Genomic DNA, 16,616 nt, shown 5'->3' with positions numbered 1-16,616 from the left:
AACCTTGTTCGTCTCGTATGCATATAAATGGTGTATAGCATAACACTCAAAGCTTTAATAATCATCTTATCACAGTTTCAGTATGTTTAACCCCGCCGCATTTTTGCGCCTGTCCCAAGTCAGGAGCCTCTAGCCTTTGTTAGTCTTGTATTATTTTTAATTTTAGTTTCTTGTGTACAATTTGGAGTTTAGTATGGCGTTCATTATCACTGAACTAGTATATATATTTGTTTAGGGGCCAGCTGAAGGACGCCTCCGGGTGCGGGAATTTCTCGCTGCATTGAAGACCTGTTGGTGGCCTTCTGCTGTTGTCTGTTCAGTGGTCGGGTTGTTGTCTCTTTGACACATTCCCCATTTCCATTCTCAATTTTATTATCTAGAATATTTATCTTGTCCATTACAGAAGAAGGCTTTATATGAGTTATAGCAATAAAATTTGCTTCAAAATTTTTCGAATGAAAATTTGATTATACAAGAAAACTTCTGTTTGATAAAAATTGTGTGGATGTGTAATATACAGAGTCGAAAAGTCAAAACTGTCACTCAACCACTTAATTTTACACTTTAAAAATCCATTTAATTTCATATGCTTTCTTACTAAATCTATTCCACGATAAATGCATTAATCTAAAGCACTCATGGAACTAGGACAACAAAAACATGGTTGTAGAACACTTACTTGAAACCGAAATGAAACGATATATGACATGATTTGTGTAGTTTAGTAAGCAATACATTTAAGTGACCTTCAAATGTTCCGAGTTGAGGCCTTAAACTGAAATTTGGCAATGCTATGATTGTCTTCTGTGAAACTCCGTGCATGGAGCCCACGGTCATGGATGTAGGCGACACTCTTTAAAATTCATTTTCGCTAGTATACGATATTTTGGTCCTTTTTTCAGAAAGGCTACAACCTCTAGGTTTTGAACGGTGTTGAGGTCCTTGTAGTGATATGGCTGAAGGGATCATATAATTTCCCTGATGTTTTAGTCTAATGTTGATTGTTTTTTTTTTCTTTCGACGGGATGTATAGTTAACGGCAGCGTTAAAACGGATGCCTCCGTCATGTTGGGTCTGAACGGTAAATTAAGAACCCTTGTATCAACCCAATAAGTATTCTGCAGGTGTCCTGTTGCAAGGCAAAATGTCTATCCCTATATATCCAACATTTCTCATTTTCCAGAGGCATTCCAAATCCCCACCCTACATCCCGGTCAGATAAGTAGATATATTATGCTTGTTTCCAAAAGGGTCCTGAATGGTAAAAAAAATCTAAATTGTTTTGAAGTTCATCAAATAAAAGTCCTACGGCATCAGATTTAAATGCTTCCATACTGACTTGTTATCGCTAATAAATGTTATGTTTTTTTTGTTCCAGTCTTTATGATATGGTAAAAAAAAAAGAAGTATAAGCTTCTCAGTGAACCCTTTATCAGTAGAATAAAAAAAAATATTTATCATTTCTTGAGAGATATAAAGTGACAGTCTATGATTTTCACAAAGTTTACTTTCTTCATAAGGGGACCACCATTTGATATATTGTATTTATTTTTGCTGATTGATGATATTCAAATTCATCTGTTGCTTAACAAACTTCTACGTCATTTGGTTTCTGGTGGAGAGTTGTCTCATTGGCAATCATATCACATCTTCTTATTTTTATATTATTTTTTCCGCAGCTTTGCTGTATGTATATATGTACACAACTCTTTTCTGCATGTTGATACAGAGCATACATTTTTCTCCTGTCTTGTGCCAAGTTATTTATTTTAAGTTCTTACCAGGCCAGGATATTTATTTTCAAAATACTCTTGTCCATATCCTAAGAAAATCAAATGGTCATCCCCTAATATCGCTCTACCGTTTTCATAGCAGATGTTTATCAGTTTTTCGTATACTGAAGTTGTATGCCACTGGGCGTTAAGCAAGCACATCTCAATCAATCATAATTGTATTGCAATGTCTGTATTTACTTGATTTTATAAGCTAATTGTGTATGATTAGGAAAATATTCAGGATCTATAAGTATTTGAAAAATCGATTTCGAACGTCATGCATCAATACGACAGGTGCTCGATTTCCGAGCATTCTAAGTTGTTACACTTTTATTTACAAATACCAAATATAAAAATAAACCAAGAGAAAACAGATTATGTACTTGCTGTAATATGAAAAGTGTTGAAGATGAGTACCATTTTACTCTAGTGTGTCCTATGTATAGATTTGTAAGGAAGCAGTTTTTGCCAAAATATTACTGTTCGTGGCCAAATATAACTGACAAAACTTAGGTATTTGTATCAAACAAAATCTAGATCATTAGCTGGAAAATTGTGTAATTATTTAAAATCTGCCAACAGATTAGATCACATCTAATTTATAGTTGATTATTTGTCTATTGTACTTTCTTAGAATATTGTTCTCTGCTGTTTATTATGTGTCACAATGTAAATATGTTTGTGTTTGCTATAGCATGTAACTACTGCTTTGCAAATAAAGAATTCATTCATTCATTTCTTTTCTGAAAATGGTAAAGCATAAAAGCTGTCCGAAAATGTTTTCTCGCTTTATCATAGATGATAGTAGCATGCTGTCAACAAGAGACACTAATCACGCATTATATTAAACCAAGGATTTGTATAGTATACAAATGTCACAAATCCTTGATTAAACCATTAAAATATTATGTTGCTACTATTCTCACTGTAAATTAAGTTGATAATACAATCACAGCTGTAGAAAATTATTTATTTGTTTATCGATAATATCAAATTTTGTATAATTTTGTTATGTTCTCCAAGTACAAATCCTTCTGTTCTCTTTTTGTAGTAAAAAATGCACATGTTCACCAGGCCGTTTTGACAATCTAATATTAGACCAATAAAAATGTAGGTCAACGGTAAAAAAAATATCAGTTAAGTCGCTTGAAATGTATTTTTACGTAATCTTCAACACCGCGGTTTTAACAAGACAATATGTTAGTTTAAAATATTAGAAAAATATAAGAAAAAACATCCTTTTTGACGTCAGTCGGAGAATTGTGCAAGTGCGCAGACAGTCGAATGCGCAAATCATCAAAAGTGATGGCGGGTCTGTGTATATCGTCTGAGAGTTAAGTCTGCACAATAAACAGGATATATGACCACTGCAAGGGGAATCGAGACTCTATGCATCATCCCGTCGGAGTGGGAGGGTCTCTGTTCACCTAGACATGCTATTTTGTTTTGGTCTTTTTGGTAAGTATTTATTTTACAGTCTTTGGAATCACGGTGTCTTAGGTTCCATGTGGACTTCCGGTCTGTAGGTGCAATTAACTTCCTGCAAATTTATTTAATTTTCTCTTCTTTTGCAGCATTACTTTTGTACAACACGGTCGTTGCTAACGGTAAGTTTATTTTTGCATTTCCTACTTATGTTTACATGTGATGTCATTTAGTGTATTGGAAGGGTTATCAGCCCCAGACAGTCGGTAGACGAATTGACAATCAACAAAGCTGAATGTTTGATTAGTGAGCTACTCTTACGTAACCGCAGACGGGGCAAAGTTTAAGCAAGGTAGACTGCATATTTATTCATTGCACGACAATGCTTTGCATATATTATTTCATTGTATCGAAATTATGCTAAATTATATATGCAGTAGTTGAATTAAAATATGTAGAATTAGTCTGGACAGTGACAGGTGAAAAGTTATTTATATATATAGGTGTTGGTCGTGTATATTGATAACTTAACTTTGTAAACATTAGACACAAAAGATGAAATATTTGCATGTAAAATTATTTCATACAATTTAAACAATGTGAATTCAAACAAAATTGTATGTAGTAGAAGAAGAAAGCTGTCAATTATGCAGATTTGGATATATAATACATTTGTACCCTAAAAAGAATTTCCTAGCAGTCAAAATATATTGAAAATGAAAACTATGATTATATGAAGCTGTTCATATATAGACAGTTTACTGAACTTATCAAGAAGCAAATTCTGGTGCTAAGTTTTACAGAAGAAATTCCTGAGTTTACTGAAATTATATTGTAATTATCATGATTATATGTAGTTTAATCCAGATATTTTTTTAGTGATCAAATGGTCAGACTTCCAAAAATACTTTTAATTCAGAATTTATTGCAATTTTGAAGAATAGAAAAATATGTGAGATCAGTTATTGTGATTTAAAAAAAATCTGCATATAGATATATATGTATCAGATATCAAATTTGAGTTCTCATCAATGCGTTACTCACCAAGTTGTTTTATTCGCATTAATAAAAACCTCACAATAATTTCTAAATTTACAGTACATGTATGCAATAAGGGTCAGACGAAGCTGTCAATTACAGTCATCATGAAATATGTTTTGGCCAACAGCCAGCCTATCGGTCAAATGTCTTTTTCTCAACATTTAAAGGATATATGAAGGTTTTCACAGGCCTAGGCAAATGGGCTTGTTGTAGATTTTGATAACTGCAATTATAGTGTAAATCGGAGTCTGCTATTTTTCAGGACCTCATAGAATAGGTCCCCCTTTTTTCTGTAGTTTCTTATTTGGTTGACCAGATGAATCATTGCAGCTTGTCTGATTAAATAATTGACAATCCTTTGATGATTTTCAGGAAGTCTGGTAAATTATATAGTACATATACATGTATGACTCAATTGTTACCTTTTTCATTCTGTTGATGTAGAGTGGTAAATTGAATTCTAAATTTATTCAGAAAAGAGTGAGGACATGTTATAAGTATGATATCCTATAGAGCTGCTGCAAATATTGTTTTTATTACCACAGACTTATAAGTATCAATAAATAACAATTATCCGAGATTTGTCTGTTCTCTGACTGTTATTTGGACAATATACGTCCTTGATTTGGACTAGCTAGGGGGCAATCAAGGATAAAATATGACAATTTCGCTGTATTTGATAGTTATTGTCCAGTAAACTTGCATTTAGTAGCTTAGCCTGTAATTTTGGATCCCATATTTGCAGATGTACTAATTTAACATTTTCAGTTGCTTCCATCCCTGCATTCATCATATGATGAAGACATAATCTTTCAATCAGTTTAATTAAGCTCTGCAGCTGCATGTCAGTAGCTGCTAGTAGTCCTTTGTTAATTTATGTATCATTGTCATTTTGCTTCGTTTCTTTTGTTAGCTATTCTGACATCGGACTTAGACTTCTTATAAACTGAGTTTTACTGTGTGTATTGCTGTGTGTTTGTTTATTCTACATTGGCTAGAGGTATAGGGGGAGGGTTGAGAGCTCACAAAACATGTTTAACCCCACCACATTTTTGCGCCTGTCCCAAGTCAGGAGCCTCTGGCCTTTGTTAGTCTTGTATGTTTTTTAATTTTAGTTCATTTATATGTTTTGGAGTTTAGTGTGACGTCCATTTTCATTAAACTAGTACACATTTTTGTTTAGGGGCCAGCTGAAGTAGCCTTGGGGTGTGGGATTTTCTCGCTGTGTTGAAGACCCATTGGTGGCCTTCGGCTGTTTTCTGCTCTTTGGTCGGGTTGATGTCTCTTTGACACATTACCCATTTCCATTCTCAATTTTATTCAAACATCCCATGCTTATCCAATATAGGCCGTCGGATTACAGTTTTCTAATGCTACCAAATAAATACAAGAAGCAAACTCTTTCATCCCTCAGCCTAAACTTCAAGTAAATTATGAAAAGCACACTATCCACAGATAAAAGATGTTTCACTGTATCAGATTATGAGATATATATATATATCTTGTATGAAATTTAGCCCAATATATATAGATTTTAAATACATGTACTAAATATATGTAATATATTGAATTGTATATTATCACATATACAAACAGACAAACAGTTTGCAAGTCAGTCTGTGAGGATTAAAAATATCACTAAAGACTAAAACATCATAAAAAGTTAGTAGATGTAAATAAATAAAAGTACAAATTCATGAATGATTTTATTTGTTGGATACTGCAGAATGTAAAATATTAGATGGTTAAACTTTTTATATTTGTTAGGATGATTGATCAGTTAGTCCAGACTAAAACATTGATTTTATAAGAATTTTCTATTTTTTTCAATCATTCTTTTGGCATGGATAGAAATGAGAAAGCCATTGACTAAAGGAGACATGGGAGCCATAGTATTCCACCATTAACGATTTAAATAAAATCATAACCATTATTGATATGTACTTGAGTCAGACAGCAGACTTAAAAAGTTGTATATAATGCAAGATCTTTGACTTGTGATGCAAAAGTTTGTGTGACTATTGCAATTCTGTTAATTCATTGTAATTGGACCCAAGTAAAATATTTGTGTGTTCTGGTAACCAGACCCATTTAATATACAGAAGGGGAAGATGTTAAATTTTGACATCAAATTCATGAGGTGTAGACTTGTCATAAGTGATAACTTTTCAAACAATTTTCTTTTTAACTTTGATTTGAAAGGCATAGACTAGTATTGAATGTTGAAGAAATGATAACTTAGGATCTTGCACTACCAGCCTTGAATTTGATTATGCACCCTTAACATTTTGATAGAAATTTTCAAACAAATCACAGTGAAAGAAAAGATCATTTCCTTATTTGAAGCATTACATGAATGATTTCATCTGACTGCATAATAGAGGTCTGACAAGATCAGATTTGCTCAAGATTTCAGTCAGACAAATTTATAGAAGGATTTGTATGTATAAGAATAGTTACATATTATGGCATGCTTTATTGCTGACTTTTTCAGATACATTAAACTGTAAATTATGTAACTATTTATAATCTTTAGCTTTGCATGCTGGCTTATAAATGGAAACCATTTTGAATCTTCTAAAAAAAAATTATTTTTTTTTAATTTATTCATTATATCAACTGTTTCACTGAACAATTAAAATGGTTAACTTCCAGACATACTTGTTTATGGTTAACATATTTTGTAAAGGAGTAATAAAATCATGACCAGTCCCCAGACAGGTGAATGACCACAGCCTTCAGGCAAACATAGTGATTGGTTAGGTTGTTTTGACCTACCTTTGCATGTAAACTATTTACATTAAACAAAGGTTATTCCTGTTAAAATGCATTTGTTTTCTGTTTAAAGGCCATGTATGAAAAGATTCTGGGGTTTCAAAAAAGAGGTGGTTCAGGTGTATACCATATAATGTGTTGATGCTAATATCCTTCTGAAATGTATTTGTTCCTGCCTAAAAGTACAAGATTTTATTTCATTGCTAAAGTTATTCTAATGCAAAATTAAAACTGAAAAATAAATTCATTATTAGCAAGTTTTGATCAATACCACTTCCAAGATTCTGAAACCAGGAGGCCACAACTATGGCCATAATTCCTTCCTAAGTGTTGAGGTTTGTGCTTTTAAATTGGATTTAATTTTCTAAAGCAATTGATGATGATGAGGATGACCCATGACCTCCCGCACTCGAGGCGAACATGCTACCACGAGACCACTGATAAAGCAATTGAAGGGTTCATTTAATTATTGCAATAAATGTTCCCTTCAAATTTTAAATTATTACATGTGAAGTAAGGAATATATCTGTTTACATCAGCACAGACTTTAAGGGAACTTTAAAAGAAGATGTGGCATATAAATCAATGAGACAGCAACCCAACAAAATTAACCAGAAGACATTTAGAGGGCAACATATAGTGCCAAGAAAACCAGGACAGTTGTCTGCGAATTCCATGCTCTAATCACAATGAGTTTGTATAAAAATTGTGAATAAATTTAACAGAAACAATTTAAGATTTGGCTTTAAAACCCAAATCCATTTATCTTTTTAACTTTTTTTTAACAAATGAAATTTCTGTTGAACAAAAAATTATATGATAGTATACGAGAACCTTGTACTATTATTACAAAATATGTAATAGATATTTTTAAGTCTGAGACACCTTACTGAAATCAGAGAAAGAATGAAATGCCTGAAACCAGGAAGAATGAATTATTAATGTTGAATTCAATCAATATTTGTCACAGGGTTATTAAGAGCTTATGGACTAAAGGTTGACCATTTGAATTGCTGTTTTATTTTCAGTAGGTCTGTTACATATAGTTATATTTAATTAGTTTATAAAGACGCTTACTAGTTTTTGCTTTGCTATTTTTCAGCATAGAATGAAATTATTTAATAATGGTTGCAAATGTGGATATCTTATTTATTCTATTGGATTTTCCAGAAATGTGTGTAAGCACACAGCTTTCTTTCCCTTTGATTTAGAAATAGGATAATTTTATTCTGTATTGGTTGGTTTTGATTTTTTAGTTAGAGATAATGTAAAAGCTGCAGATTTGGTATCTAGTAGCAAGATCTATCTGCTGTCCTTATTTTGTCATGTACTAATTCTCAAGTTGAAAGCAAAAAGAAATTTCCAGTCCAGTTGGCCGAAATTTGCTGCAATTGATATTCTGTATTAATATTCATTCATATTAGACTAATAGGGATCCTATGACATAATAATGTATGTCAAATTACCTTAGGTTCCCTTAGAAGTACAAGTTGGTCTGCAGTTGGATATTTGAAAGATCAAAATAAGCATATCTATGCCACTTGCCAGGTGGTTAAAAATTTCTTCTTTATTATCACTGTTATGGTGGGGAGGAATATTTTCAAACTTCATTGACTAAATTGTAAGCAATGAAAATTAACATCTCTGCTTCGAGGACTCCTAACTGGCCATGAACAACAAGAAATTAATCAACAAAGTTTCAATTTGATGAATCCAACAGTTGTAAACCACTTAACAAGTAAATGTCAGTTCTGGCTGAAAGAAGAAAAATTAGTTCTGAAATCTTGATTAAAGTGCTGATATAAATAAGTAAAATTCTTTGTAAATGTGAATTAGGGTATTTCATTTAGCTGAAAGAGAAAAAAAGTGTGTTCAGTTTATGCATGCCAGGAATACCTGGCATAGAGTGAGGCTATAGACTGTTAGGATGAGTTGTATGTAGAGTTAATTAGCACTGAAGAGCCAACTGTTTTTAAGAATGAATCAATTGATTAATGTAGAAGTTTTAATGTTCATTTGGAATTTGTAGGAAAAAAATATTGACATCATTTATAACAGGCCTATTAGTATGCAACAAAACAGTCATATGAGATTCATTTTGAAAGTTAATCCCTTTAATACTTTCAATTGACATACTTTTTATGCCACGCTGTAGCAGAGGGGGCATTAAGTTTTACCCTTGTCCGTAGATCCCAAAATTGGTTTTAGTTCTCTAAATTTAGTTTGCAGCAACCAAATATTATGAAACTTATACACAATGCTAATTGCCACAAAACTCAGATCAAGTATGAATTTGGGTAGCATCACTTTTATCGTTCTTGAGTTATGTCCCTTTATAACATTATATGCAAGTGGGGGCATCTTCTGTGTCCCATAGACACATTCCCCATTTATTTTTCCTGTACATGAAGCTCACTTCAAAATATGTACATGTATGCTACATGTAAATTCAAAATATCTACATGTTGGGTGACCTACAGTTGCTTACATCTACCTCATATGGTGTGGTGGATAGTTGTCTCATTGACAATCATACATGTACCACATCTCTTTATTTTAAATGTACAAGTTGTGGTTGCCAACTTGCCACCAAAGCTTTTAAGTTTGCAGCCTCTTGGCCATTGATACTCTATTTGTTTCAGTAATGTTCTGAATTAAATTTTTCAGCCTTTTAAAGTATATTAGAATGTTTGATACGGTAATGACCTTGGAAGTAGCATATAATATATGCCTATTGAGCAGCTTGGGTTTTGCAGGTTTTTTTTATGGATTGTAATGCAGCTCATTGTTTTCATAGTGGTACCTAGATTTTTGTTCTACCAGCAAATTATAACAAACAACTTTCATGAAAGCTGTCAGACCTGACAATTTTTGCTTTAGGAATCTAGAACTGTATTTGAATATTGCTGGGGTTAACAGTTTACAGCTTTGATGTTCATTGTTTTTGGAGTTTTTCTGATTTTGCTTATTTTTTGTGTCCTCCCAGTCTTATTAATTGTTTTATGATTAGAATTGAGCATCATATTTAACCAAAGAAACATTTTTAAATGCATGCTTTTTTTTAAAGGTTATAAAAACTGTCTTGATTTACCAACATAGATGGGTCTGGGATTTAAAATTCAAATAAATTGAAACTTCTTAATCCTTAACAACAGTTCAAGCACATTAAACCGTAACAACAGATTTATTCTGACTTTCATGAAAAAATATATCTTATTGGTGAAAACATTTATGTGAATAAATAAGAATTTATAATTTACAACTTTTAACCTTGACATCATACATTCTGCTTTGCATCAACTGATAACACAGCCATCAGACTTCATCTCTATGCAATAACTGATAAATAATCATTACACAAAAAACTTGCCAGATTTAACTCAAGTTTTTTTCATTGAAAATGTCTTGCAATCATCTCTACTACACAACTTAAAGTTTGTACTAGTATCAAGAAATATAGTGTAATATTATAACATCTTTAACCATTGATTCAGAAGATGTTTTTTTTTTGGAAGTCAGTAATTTGGAATGTTTTCCAATGTACTGTAAGCTGTTATCATGATAAAAATTAGTTATTTGAATTGTTTGTAATGTGACTTTTTGAATTTTTCATTTTTTCATAATACAATATAATGAGTTGAATAAATACAACAATCAAAAAATTATCAAATATATGTAATAGTAATTTAGAAATTAGAAGTTTCTGCAGGATTGAATTATTTTGTGTTGAAAATAAAAAAAAAATAGTGTTGTTTGTAGTTAAAATACATTCATCCATAAGACAATTTTCTGATCTGAACAATACAAAAAACCAAAAGAAACCAGAATTTCCACATTGACAGGCTGGATTCATGCAGCCATCATCATTAAAAGCCACATGGACTAGTGGCTGACTATCAGTATCTGTCCTTAGCACATCTATGGCATGCATAAATCAAAAATGCCAAAATCTATTTTCAAAATTTTTATGCACAGTGTTAATACCTATAAAAGAAAGGTCTAATTTGTTTTTTTGTGGAATTTTGATAAAAAAAACTCGTAAAAACTTAATATTTTGAAAAACATCTTTTTATGTTAGATATTCAATAAAAATTGACATAATTTATGATATGCTCTAGACGACTTTCAAATTTGTGCACTTTCCTGTAAATTTCAATGCTTATGTTATTAAGTCACAGAAAGAACCGATTGTTGGATGAAGTTGTTTACGCAGATTGACTGTTGGTCAGCCGGTGTAACTCATTCATAAAAAACAACTCAGGATTGGTATATTCAAAATTAATTCCCATTGACAAAAATTGTTTTTTGATGCAGCCAAGCTGGATCTTGACATGTATTTCATCACTCAGGATTTTGAGATGTGCAGAATTTTGAATTGAAGACATATTATTCAACCAATTATGTGTTTTATGACATGTAGATGACTTGCAAGAAGTATAATCAACATTTGAATCATCTACTACAAACTTTTGGCTTAAATTGATAAAAAAAGAGAAGTCGAACAGCTACTAAATTTCAGATTTATTTACACTTATATAGCATTCCGTTTGTTGTTAATTTCTTCTGTGGGGGTTAAGTTAAGTAAAGTCAACTACAAATCATATCAGAATGAAATTTTATCAGTTGCTGAATCATGTTTAGCAATGAAGTTCTATGCTCAAAGTAGGTCGTCTTGACCCTCATTTTACACATGAATGGGTTTGATTAAGTTTTGCAAAAAGGTCCAAATCTACTAATCATAAAGATGATCTTTTGTTGATGTATACAGAGGCAATCCCTGATATCAGACAGCAAGTTTCCTTTTAACAAAGAAATATTCTGGCTGCTTTAAAGGTATCTACAATAAGAAAAATGAATTTGTCAAAAGATTCTTCTTCATTTGTTGAAGAATTTAAAAAAAAAAAATTACGTTTATGAATCAGTGCCAGGAATGCCCAAGGCATGCAATATATATATATATGAAACCTTCAAATATCGGTAGACCTTCTTGCACTTGCACATACTTCACTTTATTGATCATTTTTTCACTGCCTTTGAATAAAATAACTTTTCAGAGCTTCAGGAAACTTATTTTTTAAAATATGTATATGTATCTGTCTTTGTTAAGAGTTCTACATTTGTTAATGACTTAAATATGTAAATGCTGTGACTGATTTTTACCTTGAAAACAGCAACCATTAATCATATTTTGACACATTCTTTATAAAAAGAAGCTTTTACTGAAAATTTGGCATAATCCAAGACTATGCATCACGGTACAGGTGCCAACATTAATGTTTACCATTAAGTAAACATTTCAATGAAAAGGCAGTAAATTAGATTCTAACTTTATTCTTATACACCTGTATTAAATCAAATTACTATTTATTTCTGTTTTCTACCTCCTCTGCTGATTTTTTTGTTTTGTTTTGATAGTTTTCAGTCCACCAGATTTGATGAAATCTTAAAAATATTTAAAAAGTTTAAAGTAAAAGCTTGGAATTGAAATTAAATTGTAGACTTTTCATCTGGTCTCATTCTTTCAAACTGAAATTTTATAAGATTATACCTCATGTTAAACTCGTTAATATTCTTTGATGCTGACAATTTTTTTCCCATTGTGCTTCAATTTTTGAGGTAGAAGAGAAAATACTGATTTTTTGGAGATTTAAAATTATTTTGGCATAGAGGTTGTGGCTGACTTTCAAATTGATCAGATTTACCTAATTTAAAGATGCCCGTGACAAGTCCAATCTGGATGGAGGAAAACTTGCATTTTCGTGGATATTTGATTTCATGGTTTTGCCAATGTGTACAAGACTAGAAAATTTATAATTTGTTGATCATTTAAATTTGTGGTTTACCTATACCCACGAAACCAATGAAAATTGCAACCAACAAATAAAAACGAATCCACAGTACTTGAAATTGATTTGGCCTGATAACAACCACTAATTTAAAAATGTAACTTAAGTTCTGCCATGTCTTGTTTGAGCAATCGGCACTTGCACACCCTATTACCAGCTCATGTAGTAGGATGCAATAGATTACACAGATTCATATCTGCTGTTCACAATTGCAAAGTCAACTGTTTTGCAATGGCTATCGAAACTACAATAAAAAATATGCTGTACTGGATAACAAAAACAATTGTATGGAATGACCTACAGATCCTATTGTAAAATTGAGAATGGAAATGGGGAATGTGTCAGAGACAACAACCCGACCAAAGAGCAGAAAACAGCCAAAGGTCACCAATGGGTCTTCAACACAGTGAGAAAATACCGCACCCAGAGGCGGGCTTCAGCTGGCCCCTAACAAAAATGTGTACTAGTTCAATGAAAATGGACAACACACTCCAAAACGTGTTTGATGTAATGCCAGCAGGTAATAGGGTGTGACTTTAACAAAATTTCTGTATGAACAAAATTTAGTATTTGTCTGTTTATTTCAAAGCTTGTGAAGGTATGGGTGTTTGGCGGTCAGGAAAAAGGTGGTAGTTTGATCAATGAAATTTTATATTAAATTTAGACATCTTCCTCACAGATGAAATCATGCTTATTCCTGCCAGGATTCAGGACATTGGTTTTAGTTGTAAATACACAGGTGTACCTAAATTTACCATTTTCCTTGCCATGAGTGGGAGTTAAGTTAGGTTTTAATCCAAAAATTTGGCTAAACATGTTCCTAAAGTCAGTCAGTGTATTGTGTCTAGACAGTTATGATTTATTTTTATAATTTATATATTTTGTATCCTACAATCAATATTGTTATACAGTTACACGCAAATGTATAATTCTTACAGTACATATAAATAAAAGGAGATGGAGGTAAAAAGGTCAATGAAGCAGCAAGCCAGCAATAGAGGAATTTAGTAGCGTTCACCTCATGATCTTTATCTATTAGCAAGTGCCCACTAAGTATGTAATATTTCCTGCAATTCTTCCTTGATTTAGAATAATGGTATATTTCAACAAAACAGCAAATCATTACACTAAAAATTTTTAGGAGACAAAATGCTTGTAAATCCTGAACATTCGGGATAACTAATACAATCATTTCTTGTAGGATTGTTGGTGAAAAAAGCTCCAAAAAGTTAAAAAAAAAAAACCCAAAGAATATTGCAAGCAAAGATAGATTATTAAGCCTGGGCCAGTTTGGGCCAAATTTTGCTGAATTGGTCTTTAGGGCATTCCTTTCTAATTTTGGGAAAATTTACTGTACATAGAGAAAGTTTGAAGCAGTTCTAATGCAAAGTGTGAATGTATGGGACTGGGGATTTCATTTCACAAATGTGTGTCATAGCTCCAGTTGGACAAGCTTTAAAATTCTTCTTCAGAAGTACTGTAAATAACTATTGCATTAAAAATTTCCTTGCATTATGAGAAACTTTTGATAATATATCATCTATCATGTTATAATTGAATAAGGGTCCATGATTTTAAGGTCTCTGAACGACTTCATTCCAATATCAAACTTGATCTTATCTTAATAAAGATTATATAATTGAATTCTTTAAAGAATTGGCAGTGGTACTAAATTCAATTATTCAACTTGGTCTATGTTCTTCCTTGGAAATTTGTTTTCTGTTCTCATGGTTATCCAGTAGTACACTGGAGTAGCCCACAGCCTAAATAACGATTCTATCAAATTTTCCTCCAATTTCTCAGGCCTTGGGATTTCAGATTGACAGCTGCTACTAACTTTTAACTTGCAGCAAATGCTATAGTGCTTGTCTTAGGAATTTAGAAAGTTTGGACATTTTCCAGATATTAAAAGGGAAGCTTAGGACAGGAATTTTAATTTGTAAAAGATGTTTTAGTACAGGAGGATTATCTATCCTGTAATTATTATTCTAATTACGATATGTCTGAATAGGATCTATTATGATGGACAATTTTAACATTACATGTATGGTGCCCTAAGTTGTTGGGAATGAGAAATTCAGTAATCCAGCTCTATGTGTATTGTTATATTAATATGAGTAAAAGGAGATGTAAAAAACAAAACAATAAGTAAAAAAAAAGACATCTACATGTATAGAGATCAACTTAGGACTTTAACAGTAGACAAGCATTAAAACAACATGTAAAGCTCTAAATTACCAAAGTCTAAAAATGTTGTGAATAAAGACTATTAGAGATCAACACCAAATTCTGTGAAAGACAATAATAAAGATGTTACTTTGGACAAAAATATATATATAACTCAATATTAATTGTACAGCATCTTGGAATGCATGTATTTACTGAAACAGGGTGTGGTTGTCGTTGGTTGCTTGGCTGCTGCCTGTCATATTTATATTTCTGTTATTGTTATGTACATAAATCAGGCTGTTGGTTTTCTTGTTGATTGTTTTACATTTTGTCATATCAGGGCCTTTTATAGCTAACTATATGGTAACGGTTTTACTCATCGTTGAAGGCCAAACCGTTTCCTATAGTTTTTGTCTCACCTGCGACGAGACATAGGTATTATTATCCGGAAGCGCGTCGTAAACTATTTGTATAAAGCTTTATATATTTCAGAAGGTAGGAGACCTGGATGCTTCATATCTTGTATGCGGATACCTTATGTAATGAAGTTTCCGTCAATCATATGATGTCCATCGTCCTTGACCTCATTTTCATGGTTCAGCGACTGCTTGAAAAAAAAATTGAGTTTTTTTGTCATGTGAATTTCAACTTATTATGAGTAATATGATAACTATATTTGGTATATGGGTTCCTTGCAACATCTACATGTCTGTCAGACAGAGTTCACCTGATCTCGACCTCATTTTATGGATCAGTGATCAAGGTTAAAGTTACATGATTAGGTCTGTTTTTCAAGTACTATAAGCAATAGGTCAACTATATATATTTGGTGTATGGAATGATTGTAAGGTGTACATGTCTGTCTGGCAGGTATCATCTGACCTTGACCTCATTTTCATGGTTCATTGGTCAATGTTAAATTTTTGTGTTTTGGTCTGTTTTTCAAATACTGATAGCAATAAAGATCAGCTTTATTTGGTGTATGGAATAATTGCAAAGTGCACATATCTGTCTGGCAGGTAGAATCTGACCTTGACTTCATTTTCATGGTTCATTGGTCAGTGTTAAGTTTTTGTGTTTTGGTCTGTTTTTCAATTAGCATACACAATAGGTCAACTATATTTGGTGTATAAAAAATTTGTAAGGTGTATATGTCTGTCTGACACGATTTATCTGACCTTGACCTCATTGTCATAGATCTTTAAAAATGTTAAGTTTCTGTAATGCTTTTAGTAAAACCTTTACCTTTAAGATTTTCAACATAAAATCAATGGTCAGTAAAGCAGGCGAGACATTTCAGCGTGTGCACTCTTGTTTTTACCGCTATGTCATTTGGTTTCTTGTTAAAAGTCGTATCACTGGCATCATACCACATCTTATTTAATATAATAGTACTTAATCTATATAGAAAGCATGCCCTACTACACTCTAACAGTGGAAGTTGTACTTGGAGAAGATTTCATAAATCAACATCATGATAATTGAAGGAAGACATAACTACTGCAATGCCAAAAGCAAATCTGTTTTATGAACTTCTAAAACAGAAATCGTCCTGAAAATGCATGTGAAATAATTGGGACTGCTT

The 16,616-nt window shown here is 32.1% G+C and overlaps 1 protein-coding gene across 1 annotated transcript in view; it reads left to right on the top strand.

Moving 5' to 3' along the window:
* The first annotated feature begins 2,934 nt into the window (after nucleotides 1-2,934).
* LOC127702141 (uncharacterized) overlaps nucleotides 2,935-16,616 on the top strand; it is a 102,180-nt gene continuing 88,498 nt past the window's right edge. Inside the window, exons 1-2 of the mRNA XM_052206242.1 lie at nucleotides 2,935-3,233; nucleotides 3,350-3,382. Coding sequence (XP_052062202.1) covers nucleotides 3,209-3,233; nucleotides 3,350-3,382 — 58 coding nt within the window. The 5' untranslated portion in view covers nucleotides 2,935-3,208. The remainder of the gene's footprint in view (nucleotides 3,234-3,349; nucleotides 3,383-16,616) is intronic.

The sequence above is a fragment of the Mytilus californianus genome, unplaced genomic scaffold (assembly GCF_021869535.1).
Source record: "Mytilus californianus isolate M0D057914Y unplaced genomic scaffold, xbMytCali1.0.p SCAF_5, whole genome shotgun sequence".
NCBI lineage: Eukaryota > Metazoa > Mollusca > Bivalvia > Mytilida > Mytilidae > Mytilus > Mytilus californianus.
This window is presented reverse-complemented; position numbering and strand designations above follow the sequence as displayed.